The following is a 21,506-nucleotide window of genomic DNA, read 5'->3' on the forward strand; positions in this document are numbered from 1 at the left end:
CGTAACTTTAAGTTTTCCCTTCTTCTCTTTTCTATCCTAAACTCCCAAACTAAGCCTTAGGCTCCGGGGTGGGGAGTGGGGACCCTAAATGTCTCTCTACCAACACAGCAGCAGGACAAAACAAGAGTCGCGCAACTTGCAACCGGAAAAGAAGGAAGAGTGTCGCCGACAATATTTGACTATTTTCGGGTAATGAGAAAGTTGTAAACCTTGAACTAAAGTTTATTCAAGAAACAAATTTGATCTCAGAGTGAATAGAAGGTTCAACAATGGAGATATGCTGCAGCGGTAGCCCCAGTTGCTTTGAGTTCGCTTTCGATTATCTGGGCTGGATCAATAAGGCATTCCGTTATAAGTTTAGTGTTGCTATCAACGAGCTGAAGAAGGAGGTGAGAGTATTACAAAGCTTTTATCTGTATCTGACAAAGTGTAGGAGGAGGAGGAACCGTGAAACCTGTTTGGAACAAGATGAAGAGAAGAATGTTACTTCTTTAAGAATTCAAAATCTGATTATCAGGAGAATGCAAGATCTTAAATTTGCTTGCAGCGAACGCTTGATTCATTCTTGTTCACCTGATTCGTCTCAGATCGGAAGTGAGCTCACCAGATTCCGGGAATCAATCAAGTTGTTTTTCGAGACACATATCAAGGAACCGTGCATCAACTTTCTGTTGGAGTATTACTGGCTGAGAGATCCAGAACTAGTTATTGATTTCATTGATTCGGTTTCAAAGACTCTGGCTAAAATGAATGGATTACATTTCGAAGACCTTGTAAAGAGCCTAATGTTCTTGAAGAGTTTCACTCGCTTGGCCATACTTCGCGACGTCAAGGGTAAGCAATTGATAGATCTCTTGATTCACGCTGAAGTGATTGCTATCAATGCATTACACCTGGCTTCTATTTGGTGGTTTGACAGTCACAGGTATGGTCATAAAGTATTCAGTGAAACAAAATTTCGAATTGCTCGACTAATACGTGAGAAGATTAATCCTGGTGATCCCCGGGTCCGAGAAACTTACATCCATGTCTTGACTGCTGCAAAGTTATCAAGATCATCAGACATTTCAAATCTGGAGAAGAATAAGCATCTAGTAGCTGACTTTATGGAGTATCTTGTTTCCAATATTATGGAGCTACTAGAATCTTGTACCAATACTCCAGTCCCGATTATGAATCAAATGCTCAAATTTGTTGAGGGGCTAAGATTCCTGACAATCCTTCTCAGGCATCAGGAGAAGTTCAAAGAGCTATGCCATGAAATGAAGAATCTTATTGGAGTTGTGGCCTGTGATGCAGCGGTTGTAATTTTCTCTCTTTCTGTGAATCAAATCAAAGAAGGCTTGGCCAAGGAAACCGATCTTGCTCTTTTTCATTTGCTTAAAATGATTAAGTTTATTAGGGCAGAAGTTACCGATCCAGTAACATCATTCTCGCCATTTGGTTTTCCTAGGACCAATGAGTTGGGCTCTATGGATTTTCTCCTTGAAAATCTGAAGGAACTAGAAAGTTGTAATGAGGCTGATGATTCAATTGCATTCCCAAAAGATCAAATCCACAGCGTCCTAGAAGATCTCGTATTCTTAAGATCTTTCCTTGTCAAGATAGCAGACCAGCGCAATCGGAATGGAAAACTCCAAGCCCTTTGGAGTCGTGTTATGGAGATTGGGCACAGGGCAGAGCTTGCCATCGACTCTATCGTGGTTGGTGATAAACATGAATATTTGGAAAGAGTTGCCAGAGATATCCAGCTTTTGAGGACTGAGGTCCTTGAAACCTATGATATCACGAGGCATGATTGTGGAACTCAGAGAACTAACCAGAAATCTTTCCGCATTGACTCAAAACGTAGCATCCCAGTGTTGAATGAAGTTCTGGTGCGTCTTGATGATGAGGTAAAGACAATTATTCATAGTCTTACCAGGGGTTCAAAGCTGTTGGATTTTGTTTCAATTGTGGGTATGGCTGGACTTGGTAAGACAACATTGGCCAATAGAGTGTACAACGATCCATTAATTTTGAACCACTTTCATATCCTTGCTCGGTGTACTGTTTCTCAAGCGTATAGCATGCACAGTTTGTTAGTTCAGCTTTTATGCAGTATTTCTTCCAGAAGTCCTGACGAATATCTTAAGATGGATGAAAGTGATTTGGCTCACAAGCTGTACAAACTTTTAAAGAGAAATAGGTATCTCATTTTTTTGGATGATGTGTGGGAGATTAAGGCATGGAATTTGGTGGAAAGGTCATTGCCCGATGATGCTAATGGAAGTAGGATTCTCTTCACCAGCAGAATTCAATTGCAATTCAAACCTGATAGCAAGGTTCACCATCTCCGCCACCTTACTGACGAAGAGAGTTGGAAATTGCTGCAAAAAAAGGTATTTGGCAAAGAAGGTTTTCCTCCGACACTAGGTAAAGTTGGATCTCAAATAGCAAAATTATGTTGGGGCTTACCTCTCACAGTTGTCCTCGTTGCTGGAATTCTTGCTAATACTGCAGAACACTGTTGGGAAGAAGTTGCAAAGAGTCTAACTTCCAGTATTGTCCTTGATGATGAAGACTGCATGAAGACGCTTGAGCTAAGCTACAGTCATTTATCGGATGATTTGAAGGTATGCCTTCTTTACTTTGGTGCATTTAAAGAAGGCGAAAATGTTCTTGTCCGAAGGTTGTTATGGCTCTGGATCTCTGAAGGCTTCGTCCGAAAAATTGAAGGAAAGAGCCTAGAGGATGTGGCAAATAACTATTTGAAGGATTTGGTTGATAGAAGTTTAGTTATGGTTTCTGATCAAAGAGCTATGGGTGGTGTCAAAACCTGCCGACTTCATGATTTGGTACATGAGTTTTGTGTGAAAAAAGCCAAAGAAGAAAACTTTCTACATGTTTTGCATAGTCGGAATGATCGTTTTGTTCTTACTGGCCAAAGCAACCCCGTCCGAGTTTGTGATCGAAGTGCCAGGAATTTGAGGATTTGGGAGTTAATGCTAGAATTTCCCATTGTACGCAGTTTGTTATTGTCTAAAGGGCATGCTTTGGGGTTTTGGTTACCTAAACTTCTAAGAGTGTTGGATTTGGGGGAATTGGAGTTCGGTGCATATTTTCCAATGGAAGTATTTTTGCTTGCTCACTTGAGATACTTGGCTCTTCATAGTAGAGGAGTAAAATTTATCCCAGCTGCAATTGCTAATCTCTCAAGGTTACAAACTTTTCTGCTACGAGGATACTTCTCTCATTTGTTGTTACCCAAGACTATCTGGAATATTAAGACATTAAGGCATCTATGGACTACATATTCCTATGCTGGTTTTATTTTTCCTGTTGAAAATCTTGAAGTATCCCCAAGTTTAGATCATTTAGACACTTTAAGCCTGGCCATTGATCCCTCCTCTCAAAGCTTGCAAAAGATACTGACAAAGTTACCAAACATCCGCAGGCTAAGATGTAAGATGCCGGCATCAAGAGAGGAACCTACCAGAATTGGCGACGGGATTCTCGTGTTTGACTGTTTGAGTCAACTAGAATCACTTACTCTCAATTCCTTTGTCGGATATGGATTTACATTCCCTTTGAATTTGAAGAAGTTGACTCTCTTTTACAATAAGCAGCCATGGAGTGAAATCTCAACAATTGGAATGTTGCCCAAACTTGAAGTGCTTAAATTACTCGATTACTCCGTCGTTGGGGAAGAATGGGAAATGAAAGAAGGGGAGTTCCCTAGCCTCCGAGTCTTGAAATTGAGAGCCTTGCGGGACTTTCGGAGTTGGACTGCATCTTCTGATAATTTTCCCGGTCTTGAGAAATTGGTTGTGCACAATTGTCAGATGTTGGAAGAGGTGCCTTCTTGTTTAGGGGAATGTCCGACTCTTGAAATGGTTGAGGTGACATGGTGTCGCGAGTCTGTTGCAAGTTCAGTGAAGCAAATTCAACAAGCACAGAAAGATATGGGAAATGAGTTTCTAAAGATTTTAATTGAAGAAGAAGCCTGTTCGGAGAATCTGATGTTGGAGAAGTATCCATCTATTGAGATTGACTGGGCAGCTCTTTAAAGTTCAAAAGGCCTCGTTGTCCGTTTCGCTGGGGGGCAGGGTCAGTGACTCAGTGTAGAGGGGTTAATTAGGTAAATCTGTTAATACTCCTTTTATTGTTGGAGTCCCAGCGACGAAGAAGAAGAAGAAGAAGAAGAGTCAAATCCCTTAGAAAGAGAGTCAATCTCCTCACAAGGAGTCTAATTTAAAAGTTTCTTGAAAGGAGCTTCCTTTATTTTTTCCATTTTGTTTGACTTGATGCATCCAGCCATAGATCAGGTTGATATGATGCTTATAGTTAGCTGAGCACAAGTCTACATGCAAGATGCACTTTTCCTTCTTTGTATTTCAGTCAGAGTAGTACAGAGACTTTTTAAATTGCTTCTATTTTTCCTCAACAAAGAACCATACACTCAATTAATATGTTAAAACATCCTCTTTTTTTTTTTGCAACAAATATTAAGAAGAGACAAGAAAAAAAGGGAAAAAAAACTTAGTTATGTTACTTTTTAATGGAATTTGCGTGTGTTATGAGTAAAATATAGGTCTAATCGGCTAACGACGTCCTAGTTTAGTAGCTAAAGATAAGGATGCAGAAATTAAGTATCCTAAGCTTAAATCTTGCAATTAAATGTTATTGTTTGTTTATAATATTTTTGTTATTATAATAGAATATGCAATTGTGCTATTATGTAGTTTCCTCCTTTTTCTCGAATAATAGTTTGCCAAAGAAATTGCGCCTGCCAAAACTCTTTATTATTACGTGGCACATTTCCTTTCTGTATAGAATGCTTCCTTCCGTTTTGCTCCTTCTTTGTGGTGGTGCCGCATTTCTTACCAGTTTTGCTCTTTTTTCGCCTTCTTTTTCCTTTTTTTTTCCCCAAAAACTTTGTTGCTGTTAAATTGCTTACCATATTGTTACTTTTATTATCATATTACTATTATTATATTATGATTATTACTGTTATTTACCTTTCATAGGTAGTAATAATAGTTGCATTGCTACTAGAGTTCTTACCTTTTTATGTAATTGTAAATAGTAAATGATGATATAATTGTGGTGCTACTGGAATGCTTATTGCTTTTGAAATGTTTTCTTTTTTTTTTTTTGTATGAATTATGATATTCGCCTGTATCTTACAAACTGGATATGGATAGGAAAAAAACATCCTAGATTTTTTAATACCTATTTTACTGCATCTTTATCACGATTATTTGTTTAAATTGTTTACTACATCTTTATCATGATTATTGTTTACTTTTTTTTTTTCTAATAATAGATTAAGAAAAAAAATCATCCTAGATTTTTTGCTACCTATTTTACTACATCTTTATATGAGTATTTGTTTAAATTGTAATTTTTTATGATCTTTTTTATAATAAAATATATAATTGTATTACGCAGTTGTTTTCTTTCTATTTTTAATAATAAGTTAGAGAAAAAATTATTCACAAAATTTTTACCCACTTTGCAACAATTTTGTATTAATTTTTGTGCCCAGAGTTTTATTAAGGCCTTCTCTTTTTCGAATTAAGGAAAAGAAGTAAGCTTGATATATGATCGTAGATAAGCTTGATATATGATTGTAGTGCTGCTGCAATCCTTATTATTACTTTATTAAGAGACTTTCATGCATAAATAAAATGATATAGAGGTGCAATATTCTTTGAGACCTTGATTTAGTAGTTAAAATTAAGGTTCCAAAAATTAGAGGCTCTAAGTGTAAATCTCCTTATCCCTTATTTGCCTTTTAAGTTCCACCTACCCTCTGCTAGAAAAAAAAATTGAAAAAAAATAAATACAGTTGCAATCTATTTTTTTACCTCTTGGATGGAGTTGTTATTTTTTCAAACAATTCATATCCTTTTCTCTTTTTTTTTTTTTTGCGGAGGTTTATTCTCCTTTGCTATTTGAATGCTATGCTATGATTTCAATGCATAATAATAATCACATAATATTTTTTTAATTGGCAATATTTTTTATGAGTTTATTGTCTTTTTGTAATGAAATATACAATTGTGTTACTATGCTGTTTTATGCTCTTTTTTCCCAAATAATAAATTAGAAAAAATATCCCCACAAAAAATCTCTATAAAATGTGTTAGTTTTAATAGGTCTTTTATGTATTACTTTTAAGAGGCCTTTCATGTATAAATAAATGATGGAATTCGCATGTGTCATAAATTAGATCTAGATGCAATTGGTTAAGGAGATCTTAATTTAGTAGCTAAAGTTGAAATCCTAAAAATTAGATTAGAGAGCTTAGATTCAAATTCCCCTAGAGTACTTTTTTGTCAGGTTTAACGTCTTTTATAATAAAATATCTATATCTATCCACTAGATAAATGAAGGTCGTCTTTCACTATAGCAACCCTTATTGCTTGACACGTGATAACTAGACTGGAGAGATTTTTCTCCAGTAGGGTCAATCGACATTTGTGCCCTCAAATGACATCAAGATCAATTCTTTGTTGGGCTCTAAACTTTTAACAGCGGAGCCCAACTACTTGTTGTAAGGGAAATCAAGGGAGTCAGAGAATGCTTCTAACGGTAATAACACGCAGCCGTGTATCTACTCCAAATTCTGTCTTTCTCCAACTTTAAGATGTACTTCTAGTCTATCGAGATCATACATTCCTTTCAGAGCTGATATGTTTGTCTCCCAAATCAGCGACTTTTGTGCTATTTATTGACCATGATTCAATATTTTTTCTAATGAATCTCACCCGACCTTTAGATTTTTGACCTGTGTATCTTCTCGTTGTCTTGATCGTTGGATTACACTTAATTTCCATATTTTCAGCAATATATTTTCTATCCTTTTTTCCTCAAAATTTGCAAGCCTTTCTCTCATTTCTCTTTATTGAGAACTCTTGACTCTCGCTACTTACCCTTTTTTATTTGTTTTCTATCATAGCTATTCTTTACATTTGATTTCTTTTTTGTTTTGGCAATTTGCTTACTTTATTTTGGGAATTTTGTTTTATGGTTTGGCAAGAAACTAGGATTTCATACGAAGCATCCTTTGTGTTGGGATTTACAGGCATTAGACATCACAGGACATCCTATTTTCACTCTCATTTGGATTTTGATGATAAATGATGTCCTATTAGTTCTTATTTCAGGTTTTGAGTATTTAAGAGGCTATATTTTGGCGAGGTAACCCTGATGGAGTTATAGGTGGCTTCTTCCTAGATTGCAACCTTGTATGTAGCCATAGCGTTGCTATTATCTGCTTGCTGATTTCGTAAGAATCTGACGCTAATTTTAGTTGGGAAATCCACTACTTCAGTAGGTTCAATTTGAGTAGACATTTTTGTTGTGTTCTAATACTAATTTAAATTCCTATTTGTGAATTTGGTAATTTAAAGGTTTTCTTGCCATGTAAATATCTACACAGCAATACTCTAATACAATAGCCAGGTACTCCTTGTATGTTTTGAAGTTCGGCAAGTCTTATTTTTTGTGCATTGTTTATTTAGTGTTAGAATTTCTAGCATTAAAGTCTTCTAAACATGCTTGGGTTTCATTCACATATATACTTATAGTTGTTAGCATGAGCTATTTCTGAATGTGGTAAACTTAATCTCTTGAAGGGACTGCACATTTATAAACTAATGTCTTGGAAGAGCTGTGCATTTTCAAAAATATTTGTTAGGTTCATGAGTAAAAAATTATATCCCACGTAATTAGAGAGATGGAAAAAGAGCACTTAATATGTAAGTAAGGGTCCGAGACCTAGTAACTTAAATTTTTTGGTCAGAGTTGGATTCCTAACTTACATATTGGGCTCTTTGATGAGCTCTCTTGAGGTGTTTCTCCCCTACCAAGTGAATTCAGAGCTTCTGGTTATGAGATTGGGCTACTCATAGACAACTGGATTCTTCTCAGAGTTGAACTGATGAAAATTCTCTTCTTGATGGTGGACCAAAATGTGTGCCATAGTGCCAAGGAGTTTAGCTAGTGTTGGATCAACTGTGCCACGGGATTGGCGGGGGTCTAGAATTCAGTTTGAAGGTTAAAGAAGAGTGGGTCCATAACTGGAAGAATCCAATTTGGATGTTGAAGAAGAGTGGGTCCATGATTGTAAAAGTGAGAATCTAGTTTGGATCTTGAAGAAGAATGGGTCAATGATTGGAAGAAAATGCGACCTTAAATGTTAAGATGGGATTGAGTTAAGTATTAAAGTGGACTAGGAGATGAGTTTGTAAACTTAAGTTTGTGGGTCCATGATTGGAAGAGTGAGAATCTAATTTGGAACTTGAAAAGGAGTGGATCCATAATTGGAAGAAAATGTGACCTTAAGTATTAAAGTGGGTTTGCGTTAAGTATTAAAATTGGATCGGAGATGATTTTGTAAATTTGGGTTTAATATGAGGAGCTACTCATGAAGTAGGAGATTCGTCAGATTTATGAGTAAAAAATTATGTCCCACATTAATTTGAAAGATGGAAAAAGAACACTTAATATGTAAGAAAGGGTCTGAGATCTAATAGTTTAAGATTTTAAATAAGAGCTGGGTTCCTAACTTACATATTGGCTTCTTTGATAGCCTCCCTCGAGACGTTTCTCCCCTAACAGTATTCGTATTTTGAAGGAGGGGTTGCTACATGAGGTTATGACTTCTAAATGATCAGTTTTTCATCCTGCAAAAGTCGTGCTTTGGAATTATTTTAAATTACTTTGCAGGATGAAGGATTACATATTAAGCCTTTGACCTCTTTATGAACAATTATTAGAAAGGGGAAATAAAGCTATTCATTTTGATCTATTTCTCCTTCCATATTTTGGTTTCTATCCTATGCATCTTCCTATTTTTTTCCACTCTTTTTGGTTAGAATCTCAGCGGTTGTTCTTGATAGTAACATTTTTGGAGTTTTACATGGTACTTGCTGCGAAATTTTGTTCAGGTAATTATGCATGCGTGTGTGTGCAGGGGTGGAGTTAAAGGGAGCACGGGGGCACGGCCCCACTGCTCTCCCTTAAATTTCTATAATAGTTATATAATTTTGACATAATTGTAAAAGTGTCCCCAGAAATTTTTTGAGAAAATATGAAAGAATAGATCACAAAATTTATATCATTTACTTTTCTCCTCTGGTCCTCCATTTTCCTCCCAATAGGGTCAAGTACCAATTATATCAGTCTTTCTTTTTGGTCCCCACTCTCCAAGTTCTCTTTCCTCCTTCTCCCCCATTTTCCCTTCACAATTGACGGCCCCTCTTTCTTCTCCTATTTGTACTTGTTGATGAATTTTTTTTTTTGCTTAAAAAATTAGAAAAAGAGTAGATAAAAAATTTTGGTATTATTTTTGCCTCCACTAAGATTTTTTTCTGGCTCCACCCCTGTGTGTGTGCTCTTTTGTTTTCTGAAAAAATGGCAGTCAAGCGTGAAATTTTGAATAAGTAACAATGTGTGAGTCCGTCTATTTTTTCGTCCTTAAAAATGGCAGCTAAATGTGTTTGTGTGCCTTTTGGCTTCTCTAAAAATGGTAGCTAACTGTGAATGTGTATTTGGTATATTGAGATAAGTTAAATGTAGCTTTGATTGAATGTGTTGAATATTAGTTTCTTAATAGGAATGTCAATATGGGGGTAGTTACCCCGTTTTGTAATTAACTCTTGTAATTTCAAGTGTTAATATATATAAAATTGGTATCGTTTGTCAAAAAAAAAAAATAGGAATGTCAATAGCTTAATTCTTCTCGTTGCATTATTTGTAGGAAATGTTGAACACCAAGGAGGTTTTTTCCCTCTCTAATTTGGATTTAGTCCCAGGGGAATATGAAGGTCGCATATCTTTTTGTCTGTGTGGTTTTACTATCTTTCTAATCAATGAAAGATATAATTAAAGCAACCAGTTTTTATCAATGTTTTCAGTGAACCGGCGGTTTTTTAAATTCTTCAACAAAATATCAAGAATGGCGTAGCTAAAATTCGAACTTGGGTCTCCAAGTTTGGATATGACAATCTCACCGCTAGACTATAGTTAAGTTTGTTGAGAATTCTACTTGACTAAAAAATATATTAAAACATCAAGTTCTTCTCTTTTTTTTTTTCAATTTTTTCTTCTTAACCATTTTTAACCCAAATATCCACAACAAGATTTTCTCAAGTCTTCACCATTATTATCAGGTTATTATCTTTAGCAAATTGTAAACAAGTTGAAAATTTCAACTTTTCTTGTTTTCCAACATCTTAGTAAGTTTAATTTTTTTCTTTTCAAGGTTTTTTTTCTATATTATTATCTTTAGTTGATTTTTTGCATTTTCTTCTTTTTCCCCTCAATTTTCATATGTTTCCCTCATTTTTGTTTTATTTTTATTCGATTAATTAAGGATGAAATTTTTGCAAAAGTAGTGCACATCCGTGTAGGAATTGGGTAGGAATTACAAATAATAACATTGGGCTGGTCAAAAATATGGTAGTTGGCACATAATCGAAGCTATTGATAATTGAATTTAAAATAATTAATGGTATAGGATCATTGAATTTAATATAACATGTTAATTAGTAATGTTTAGTAGCAATTAATTTTTTATGTGTTTAACTGTATATTTGTTTTTCAAAAAATTTTAGTTTTTTTAGTTTGAGCAATTAGATTTATATTTTTATAATAAAATTTTAACTTTTTCAGCTTAAGTTGATGAAATTGTGAAGGTGGTGTGGTTGCTTATCATGCTACTGATAAAAGTTTGCTATTCAAATAGTTTGTCTTAACTTGAACTCTTTTATGGATTTTTTTAAGGGTTGTAAAAGAATTTCAATATTTAATTTATTTATTTTTTGTGTTTTTATTTGTGATAATTGGTGAACATTTGGATTGTATCTATTTATGTTTATAATAAATTTATGAAAACTTATGGTGAATTATGATATTTTAATTATATTTATCATTGCATGTTTTATGTATAACTTTTAGAAAATTTATTATTATCATAACTTAAATTAAGTTATGTTGGTAAAGTTCAAGTGTAGAATGAAACCTGCTTAGTACTTAACACTAAAAAAAAAAAAAAAAAACAGTGAACCTTTGAACCGGCCGGTCGAACCGCGAACCGGCCACCTCTCCGGTTCACTGACCGGTCCTAGTTTAAAAACATTGGTTTTTATGTGGTGCAAAGCAAGATGCTTGCATTTTTTTTTTTTATAAGAGACACATGTTCAGTTTTTGTTGTTTTTGAAGGATTGAAATTATTGAAGGTTTCAGTGGATTTAGTGAAAACTCGACTTAGAGGGAAGATGGGAAATGTCATATACTGGAGAGTGAGTTTTTAGATGTGGGCTCCTGCTCCCAAAATGTGATATATGATTTTCTGCTAGACGTACAAATGGTCTTTTTTCTCCTAATGTTAATTAAGGCCTTCTTAATGTTTTTATTGTCTTTCTTGGTTTGGTGATTTAACGTAAATCTTAGAGGCAGTTTGGATGGTAATAGAGGATTCTCATGCTTAATTTTGCTTATGCTTTCTCATTGAGAGTCGCTGAAGGATGCATGTGGTTATAGAGGAACTTGGTCTTTTTGTGTGTATAACTTTAAAAGCGGATGTAACTTTTTGCTTTCTACAATATTTCTCTTTTGCTATTGTTTTTGGTGTGCAATAAAGTGGTGCTATTACCTTGTAACTATGGCTATTGTTGACTTTCAATTGTTAGTACTTCTGACTTAACTTACGTGGTCTTATCTAATTTAATATCAGTTGTATTCAGAAGCAGAATTCAAGATCGATTTGTAGATCAAACATTAAATTGCTTTCCAAGTTTTTGCACAGTCCAAAATATTAAACCCACTTACACTCTCTCAACAAAGGAAAAGAACTTAGGGTCAGTTTGGTTGGACGGAAAATATTTTCCAGAAAATGTTTTCCTAATTTTCCACTGTTTGGACACAATTTAACTTGGGAAAATGATTTCTGATGGAAAATAACTTACGCCGAGGGAAGGAAAATAACTTCTGTGACGACCGGAAAAATTTCCTTATATTTTTCTTAAAAATTCCCTTTTATTTGGAAATTATTACTTTAAAATAGCCCTGCTATTTAATCACCCCACAATAAGTGCAAATGAACCTAGAAAGTAGGGTTTCACTTTTCATGTTTTAAGTCAGCATGAATTAGGATTTTTACGCCTTTTCGTAGTGTGACTATCCGGTACAGAGGGTGGATCAAATTTTGTGATTAAGAGTGAGTTTAGATGATATTAAGTGTGTGATTAAAAGTGATGATAATAAGTTAGTGAATTATAAGATAAAACCCTAGTATACGCGATTTAAGAAAAAACGGGTTGAACCGACGGGTACCGTTTGTTACCGAGTGAGTGCACCACTTGAGCACTACTTTATTACCTCAATCTCCTTGCTGTTAAGTGATTAATATCAGCCCCAAAATATCTTCAAGGCAGCCGAAATATTGGACCAAAAATAAGAGAGAAAAGAACAAAATTTGACTACCAATCAAAGTGTGACACTTGTTACCTTTGACCCAAATTCATTTCTATCATTTTTAACCTTCTTGAAGCTTCATTGAGCCTTCATTTTCTGCCTACCAGCTGAGAGAGAGAGGAAGAAAAGCCAAGAGAAAGAAACCACAATCCGTCTTGAGTTTGATCCACTTAAGTGAGAAAACAAGAAATCTAAACCGATTAATTAATAATTTGAGAGCTTGGGAAGGTTGAGAAACCAAAAATTTCAAAGAGAGGTGGAGGATATCCTTTGAAAGCTTGTTCTTGAGGTATTTTGGATGTCCCTTATCTTTGGTTCTTTTACTTTTGTTTAAGTTGTTATATAACTCATGATTTGGTTAAATTGGTAGCTATGGAAGTAGTTGTGGTGATTTTGGGAGAATTGGTGAGTTTGGGTTTGTATTGATCAGCCATATTTCTTCTTGTTTAGATGGATTATGATGGGAATAAGTGTAGATAAGGAGGTGAGGTAGTGTTTTAAGCTAGAATTATGAAGATTTGCACTTGTAGGTATAAATTCCAGATTTTTGGTTTTGCACCTCCCCTGCTCTGACCGGTACTGTTTGACCATGTTAGAGGCCAAATTAGGCTTAACACAAAACATAAAAGTTGTAGATAATGATGTTTTATAGTTTCCTATAAAATTTCAGCTCAATCCAACAACCGTATCTTGTGAAAAGACAAATATACCCCTGAGACTGCCCTAGGTAGCGTCCAGCAGACAGTTTTAACATTTCCTCATGTTGGCTGCATTTTTCACCTTGATCCATACCAAAACAGTCTTTCCCCAAAACATGAACTTTTTAGTCCTGTGTTTCAGCTTTCCAACGCAACTGAAAACACCTCAATCGGACTTCGGTAGCCTGAGTTATTATCGTTTATGTATAATGCGGTTAACTAGCCCGAATGTGAGATTTTGGTTCTGTAATCCGGACTTTTGACCTAGATACACTACAAACTGGACTAAGTGATCCTCATCAAAGTTGTAGCACTCTGTCCTAGCTTCAAAACAGTATAAATTCCACCCCAATCCGATAAACGTAGCTTCTGTTGTGCTCGTTACACTAAGTGACGGCAAATCTGTCTTTTGATTTATGCCTTAGATTTCATTTCCGGACATGTACCTAGTTTAATTTTGTACTTGTATGACTCTGAGCCTATTGAACGGCTATATAATGAGCTTACATTGTGAATGACTTTGGAACTGATTGAGGAAAAATAAAGCCATAAATGGCTGGAAAATAGGTACATACAAAGGGCGTGCTGCCCAAATTTGCACCCGAGGGCTAGGTAGATGTACTCTTTTCACTTCCAAAACTATATTTACATTTTGTACAAGTAAATATTCGGATTTTCTTTGGTTCACCTAAATTTTGAGGGTTTAACTGTAATATTTTTTCTTGGTTATTATTAGGGTTTGTTTAGCTTTCTTTTCATATGATTTTACCCAAGACACTGTTATACGTTATTTCTTTGCATGTGAGTTAGTTTCGGACCAAATGAAGAGCTTTATGAAAATTGGAACAACTGTCTTTTCATATCTGACCGTATTTTGAAGTGGCACTATTAATTTATTTTCAATGGAATTTTCTAAAAATCTTTTAGTATGGTTTTGTATTTGATTTGGGAAAACTCTTAGCTACTAATGTCTTCTAATCTAAATATACACTTTTCACTTTAAAACTCATATTTATGTATTGCACTAGTACGTATTTGGATTCTCTTTGAATCACTTAGGTTTTGATGGTTGAAACATAATGTGTTCTTTTGATTACTATTAGGGTTCCTTGGTGATTGAGCATGTTATCCGGAAGGATATTTTTGGACATTATTTTACGTAAATAGGTGAGTGTTCTTTGTTTGTTATGTTATTAACTATGTGATTTGTTGTGGGTATTTGATTAAATGATAAACGTTTGTTCAAAATGAATTTTGTTAGGCGAGTGTGTACTTTATCGCACTCGACCTAAATGAAATGTGAAATTTTCAATGTTAAGTGTTTACATGTTAGTTGCACATGTATGTAAGCCTTTTGGCTGAACTGGGCCCTTGTCCTTCGTTGCCGGTCGACTCGAGCCAGAAGCGGACTCGATCGGGCGATTTGGTGACCCTGGGTGAAAGTTTGGTATACTCGAGTATTACCTTGTTGTCGGGTGGAGTCTGGCCAACGTCCAGGAGGGGGTGAACGAACGAACGAACGAACGAACAAGGGTTTTACTTACAAAAATGTATTTTCAAATGATTGGAGGAATAAGGGGAATGACAGGAAACGAACAAACGAACGAATAAATGGCTCCCTGTGAGCCCGTATCCTTTTAATGTATGTGTTATTATCGTTTTTCCTTGTAAATGTTTCTTGAATTATTGATACTCTATGTTTAATGTATTGGATTGCTTGTTTGATTATGTGTTCGGAACCTCACTGAGCTTTTAGTTCATTCCTTTAGTTTTGTTTTCCTTAACAGGGAAAGGCGAGCAAGGACGAGAGCCGGTATAGACTAGTCTGTCTAGTTCTTTTGATTCTTTTGTAATGGTTCTCGCCCTACTGACAGGTGCCGAACCTGTGCAATAATAAATACCTACTCGAGAAAAATACAGATTTTGTATATAGCGGTGAGCAGGATCGAATCCACAGGGACTGGGGATAATTCGTTTTCTTCTAGAGTCCAAGGTATGGGGGGTTTTGGATTAAATGCTAACTAAATAAATTAACTGCAGAAAATAATTGATTAAGAGAAATAATTAAGGGAAAACTCTAGCCAAGGGTACACTTCAGAAATGGTTCAGGCACTGATCATTGATTCACAGATAATTCCACATTTATTAATAGACCAGTTATAGTTGCTATGCACGCGATAAACAACCAACCTTTCCTTAATTTCTCGATAGTTAAGGTACGACCGTTAACTATTTCTCTAACCCAAAAACAACTTTAGGTACGACCGTAGGATTTAATTTCTAGATTGCATTAATAATTAGAAAGGCCCAATCCTAACTAACAAACACGCTACGAGGGTTTGTTTAAGTTAGATTGTATGCTCCCCTGACATAAACCCAATTACGCCAGTTGCTACTGAGATAAAGATAACGAACAATTACGGATTCAATTATCCCTATTTAGCAAAATAGCTTATGTGAATAATTAAATATTGCGCATCTATTCAATCACTCACACGAGCTATAGCAATTAAAAGCAGGAAACATATAAATACCAATAAATTAAGGAAGCAATTAAAATAAATTAGATCTCACAGTAATTGTTGAACCAAATCTTCAGTTGTCCCCTTGACTTGAATTAAGAGGTTAGTTCTCCATTAATGGAGAACAACCATGCGAAAGAGTTAAGAAAAGAAAACTAAAACTATGCTAAAAGTCTAAACTAAAACTATTGATTGATCTCCGTTCTCTGTACGTTTGTCTCCCTTTTTAAAGCCAAAAGGAAGTCTAATGCTATCTCTAGTGGTCCCCACACCAAATTCAAAGTCTTGTACGTTTCTTTTCCTAGAGTCCAAATGACTCATGCTTCTTATCCGTGGTCCCCGCACATGTGGACAAAGCCTCCAAAGTACTTGTTGTTCCAAGTCTCTCTACGTTGCTTTCTTTGAAAAGCCCAAATGACTAAATGCCTTGCACTAGCTTGTGGTCCCCACCAATTCAAGAGTCCAAGGTCCTTAGAAATCTCCATTTTCCCATAAAAGTCCCTCCTTTTTGGTAATTTTCTGCTTTGTTCCTGAAATTAAACCCCAATACCAAATATAAGTAAATATTAATAATTAAAACAATATTTGGCAAGAATAAAAGGGGAAATTAACAATAAAATTACTAACAATTAACACCCTATCAATTCCCCCCACACCTAAATCATGCTTGCTCTCAAGCATGGGAACAGTAACTGAACACCAAATTTTGACAATGGCTGTTACTCCAACTACCGTATTGCCAAGACACCAAGAAAATCATATATCAAGCGACACAGGTCAAGATCCAAGAAAAATCACCCCGGTTAGCATCTAAACTACCAACTCCTCCAATTTAAAGCAAACTAATCTAAGAAAAAGGAATGGTTGCTCACATTTATCAGCAAATGGTCCAACTATTAATCCAAATCTCAACATTAACCCATAGATCGGTAAGCTGACTTTAGACACACACTTACACAACTTTCACCATTTTTATCACGTTTTTCTATTTTTCTCTTTTTTTTTTTTGCTATTTTTTTTTCAATAATAACAAAAGACTTAGTTTCTAGCTATTAGAGCCTTTTGATGCGAACTCCAATATTTGATAGATGTAGGAGCTCGGTTACTCAGCTCCAATCGCTACGAGACCATGCACTCATAGCAACTACTACCTTTTGACGCGAAAATCAACACTTTAGGTGAAGATCGCCGGTTACTCAGTAGTAACTACTAGCGGAGTACAGTCAACTCTTATTTACAATTATATAACACAACAACTAAAAATAACAGCAGCCAGCCTCAAATTCCAAATATGGAGAACTAAAATTAATAATTGGACCAATTCACATGAAAAATGCCAACAATCATTCCCTATGCCTAGAAGAGTTAACCAAAAATTGGAAAAGTCAAGCAAGTATTGATATTCACCAAAGAGATGTTCCTGAGTTCAACTACATCAACTTGATATCCTTTTATTACTAAAACTTGGCAATAGCAGAATTAGAAACAGCAATCCAGTATCAAACTTGGTATTCATATGAAGACTGACCACTAGAAAGAAAAAAGAAAAGAAAATAAACGAAAAAGGAGATAAATATCAAACTAAAACAAAGGAAAAGCCTTTAGAAACTAAAAACAAAAATACTAGCACCCCAACTGATCTCCCCCCCCCACACCTAAATGACACATTGCCCTCAATGTGATAATGTAAAAGCAGAAGGAATGAGAGGGGCAACGGTACTTCCCTGAAGTCATCAAAATAGGGGCGGTTCAGGTGGAAGTTGTGGGGCAACTCACATCTGGAGCTGGTGCCATTCGTGGCTTCACCATGGACTCTCGACATCACTCTAAGCAACAAGAGACTACAATTGCCAACAACTAATGGAAGCCAGAAATTCAAAGCAACAACAATTTTAAAGCCAACCCAATGAATAAAACGCACAATTCAACCACCTAGAGGACATACAAATACCCCAACACTCATAGCAATGGCAATCAATAATCACTTGTGGTCCCAAACTAGTCAATTTCAAAATCAATGCAGTCCAAAATGCAACAAGTGTTCCGAAGAGCTTAGTAAAGGAAACCAAAAGGATAAAATGCTCCTGAGCAAGGCAATTAGAGGCAACCACTTCAATAAGCAAATTTAAGCGTAACAGGCACCTCTTAATTTAACCAACAGCCGCAGCAAATTACCCACAACTCGACACAAATTAAACAATTTAGACACAAATGGACCCAAAACCGTAGCAACTGACTCCTATTGGACAGTTAATTACCCAAGTCAAACGCTCAAAATTAGCACTGGGGCCAAGGAACCAGCAATTCCAGCAACAACCGAATAGAAATTGAAAAAGTTTAAGAATTTTAAGCAACACCGCAACCAGTATCACTGGTAAATGCACAGGGGCAAGTAAATCAAAGGGCCAACCGAATCCACTAAGAGATACAACAACACCAGACAATACCCCAAGAGCCGAAACAAATGACAGTTATTTTAGACCAGGCAAATCAGTTGCAGGATATCACCCAATACACTGGCTCCAGGAACACAGATGCAATTCAATCAAATTGACTCAGTGAAATCGCAAGCATCAAAATCCCATCAACATCAAGAAATCAGAATCGGGGACCACAAAATTAATAAGAAAAACCTGGAACCAGGGAGGTTGGGTTGGACGAGAGGCGGCGCGCGTGTAAGGGAGCAACGAGCTGTGCGTCGCGAGTGGTGCAGGTTGAGTGTTGCGCGAGGTGGTGCGCTGTTTGTGGCCTGTGGGCCGCGGCTGCTGGTGGCGCGGCTGCAGACGCGCGGCAGCGTGAAGCTTGGGCTGGTCGCTGTCGCTGCGGCGTGCTGGTCAGCGGCGGCGTGGCGACGGGCTGGTGGCGGTGGTTGTGGAGCTGGATCAGAGAGAGACGCGCGAGCTAGTGCCTCGCGCGTCGTGGGCTGGCGGAGTGGATGGGTCAACACTGGTGGCGCGCGAGGTTGACCGTAGGTGGAGGTGGCGCAAAGTGAAGCTGAGGGAGAAAAGAGGGGAGAGTGGTGGCGTGGGCTTGCAGCGAGGAGGCGGAGCTGCGGGCTGGACGGCGCGCGTCACTGTGGGCTGTAGGTGGCGGCGGCGTCTGGTGGAGGGACAGAGACGTGGCTCGCGGGCTTGGAGGAGGAGCTAGCTGGAGTTGGAGGAGAGCTGGTGCTGGTGGCCGCGAGCTTTGGAGGAGGAGCTGGCGACGGCGGCGAACGAGTGAAGGACAGGAAGGAAAAGGGGAAAACAGGGGAACGGCAGAGAAGAAGAAGAAAAGGAAAGAAAAGAAAGAAAAGAAAGGAAGAAAGAAAAAAAGAAGAAAGAAAGAAAGAAAAAGAAAAGAGAAAAAAAAAAGAAAAAAAAAATAGATTTTGGGGTTTTTTTTTTCAATTTTTTTTTTCAAAAATTTTTTCGAATTCAAATTTTCAAAAATTTGAATTTTTGAAGAAAAAGAAAGAGAAAAAAAAAATTTTCCTTTTTTTTTGAAATTTTTTTTTTGAATTCATTTTTGGGTCGTCAAACATTGCGTGGGCACGCCAAGATTGATAAGCGTCCACTGACCTCAAGAGTCACAAATACCGCGTGGGCACGCCAAGATTGCACTTCCTGCCACAGTAGAGAAAAATATGAAAATCGATTACTACTCAATTGAGAAACGAAAAACGAAAGAAATGAACAATGAAAAATAATAAAATCAATATTTGGGTTGCCTCCCAAAAAGCGCCTTTTTTTTAATGTCTTTGGCTAGACGTTGTCATGTTTGTTCAGGGAGGATAAAATCTTGTGGCTCGTTTCAGTGCTTCATCTTCAATATGATCCTGGTAACCCTCATAGATGGAGTAATCTCTGAGCACACGAGCTACGGGCTTCCATGGACTAGTAAATGGTGCTAAACAAGTCAACGATAATTTGCATTCTCCATTCACTCCTCCGTCACATGCATTCTTCGGTTCAAGATATTTTTCCATTGCCACTCTTAACTTATTCCTGTCATGAAATTTCAAATTTTCTGGTATAATAAAATCAATTTCAGTAACAGGAATTGAAGAATAGGAGTCAGGAAAATATTGATTAAGGAGTGGAGAAGATGTCACCGCATTTGGAGATTGTTCACTGGATTCATTCACTTGAATGGGTTGCGGTTGGGGTTCCATTTCTTCATTTTCGGCTTCTTTTTCAACTGCATCTGCAGATTTCTCATTTTGACACTCTTGCATATCCTCATCACTAGTCAAGCAAATTGCACTCTCGTTTTCTTCTAGATCAACAACGGTTTTCGAGGGCAATTCTTCAAATTGAGAAGCCAATCGATTTATTCTGGATGTCAATAGACACATTTGATCTTCCAGATTACTCATTGCCTCCTTCATCATCTCATTTCTCCTTTGTGTCTCATGTTGGAATTGATATGTATTAATAGCTATCGATTCAACTATTTCTTCAAGAGACATACCTGACATAGATGATGATTCCTGAGACTCTTGCTGTTGAAAATCCATTGGCCCCGTCGCATAATTAAAATTGGAATTATCCCACCATCCTTGATCATACCTGTTTGGATAAGGGTCATACCACGTTTGAAATCGAGATGGAAAATCTCCAAAAGTATCAATTGGAGCACTTAGATTATCTTGAAATGCGGGACATGTGTCGGTTGAATAATTTGAGACAAAATAAGTTTCACAATTTGCAACAGCCCATTGATCATTAGGAAGAACACGAGTCTCATAACCCTATTCAGGAATAAAGTCCAGTCTATCATCAAAATATGGAATGTTAGCAGCCATAAAAAAATAATAATAAATAAAAAAATAAGAGAAAAATAAATTTAAAAAATGAAAACAAAATAAACTCAAAAATAAACAAATTAATCTGGCACCAGTCCCCGGCAACGGCGCCAAAAATTGACAAGTGCCGAACCTGTGCAATAATAAATACCTACTCGAGAAAAATACAAATTTTGTATATAGCGGTGAGCAGGGTCGAATCCACAGGGACTGGGGATAATTCGTTTTCTTCTAGAGTCCAAGGTATGGGGGGTTTTGGATTAAATGCTAACTAAATAAATTAACTGCAGAAAATAATTGATTAAGAGAAATAATTAAGGGAAAACTCTAGCCAAGGGTACACTTCAGAAATGGTTCAGGCACTGATCATTGATTCACAGATAATTCCACATTTATTAATAGACCAGTTATAGTTGTCATGCACGCGATAAACAACCAACCTTTCCTTAATTTCTCGATAGTTAAGGTACGACCGTTAACTATTTCTCTAACCCAAAAACAACCCTAGGTACGACCGTATGATTTAATTTCTAGATTGCATTAATAATTAGAAAGGCCCAATCCTAACTAACAAACACGCTACGAGGGTTTGTTTAAATTAGATCGTATGCTCCCCTGACATAAAGCCAATTACGCCAGTTGCTACTGAGATAAAAATAACGAACAATTACGGATTCAATTATCCCTATTTAGCAAAATAACCTATGTGAATAATTAAATATTGCGCATCTATTCAATCACTCACACGAGCTATAGCAATTAAAAGTAGGAAACATATAAATACCAATAAATTAAGGAAGCAATTAAAATAAATTAGAACTCACAGTAATTGTTGAACCAAATCTTCAGTTGTCCCCTTGACTTGAATTAAGAGGTTAGTTCTCCATTAATGGAGAACAACCATGCGAAAGAGCTAAGAAAAGAAAACTAAAACTATGCTAAAAGTCTAAACTAAAACTATTGATTGATCTCCGCTCTCTGTACGTTTGTCTCCCTTTTTAAAGCCAAAAGGAAGTCTAATGCTATCTCTAG

The 21,506-nt window shown here is 36.4% G+C and overlaps 1 protein-coding gene across 1 annotated transcript; it reads left to right on the plus strand.

Moving 5' to 3' along the window:
- Nucleotides 1-269: 269 nt before the first annotated feature.
- LOC113699710 (putative late blight resistance protein homolog R1A-3) lies at nucleotides 270-4,049 on the plus strand. Its single transcript, XM_027220067.1, has one exon. The coding sequence runs from the start codon at nucleotides 270-272 to the stop codon at nucleotides 4,047-4,049; it is 3,780 nt and encodes a 1,259-aa protein (XP_027075868.1).
- The last annotated feature ends 17,457 nt before the right edge of the window (nucleotides 4,050-21,506 follow it).

Source organism: Coffea arabica, chromosome 7c, assembly GCF_036785885.1.
Source record: "Coffea arabica cultivar ET-39 chromosome 7c, Coffea Arabica ET-39 HiFi, whole genome shotgun sequence".
NCBI lineage: Eukaryota > Viridiplantae > Streptophyta > Magnoliopsida > Gentianales > Rubiaceae > Coffea > Coffea arabica.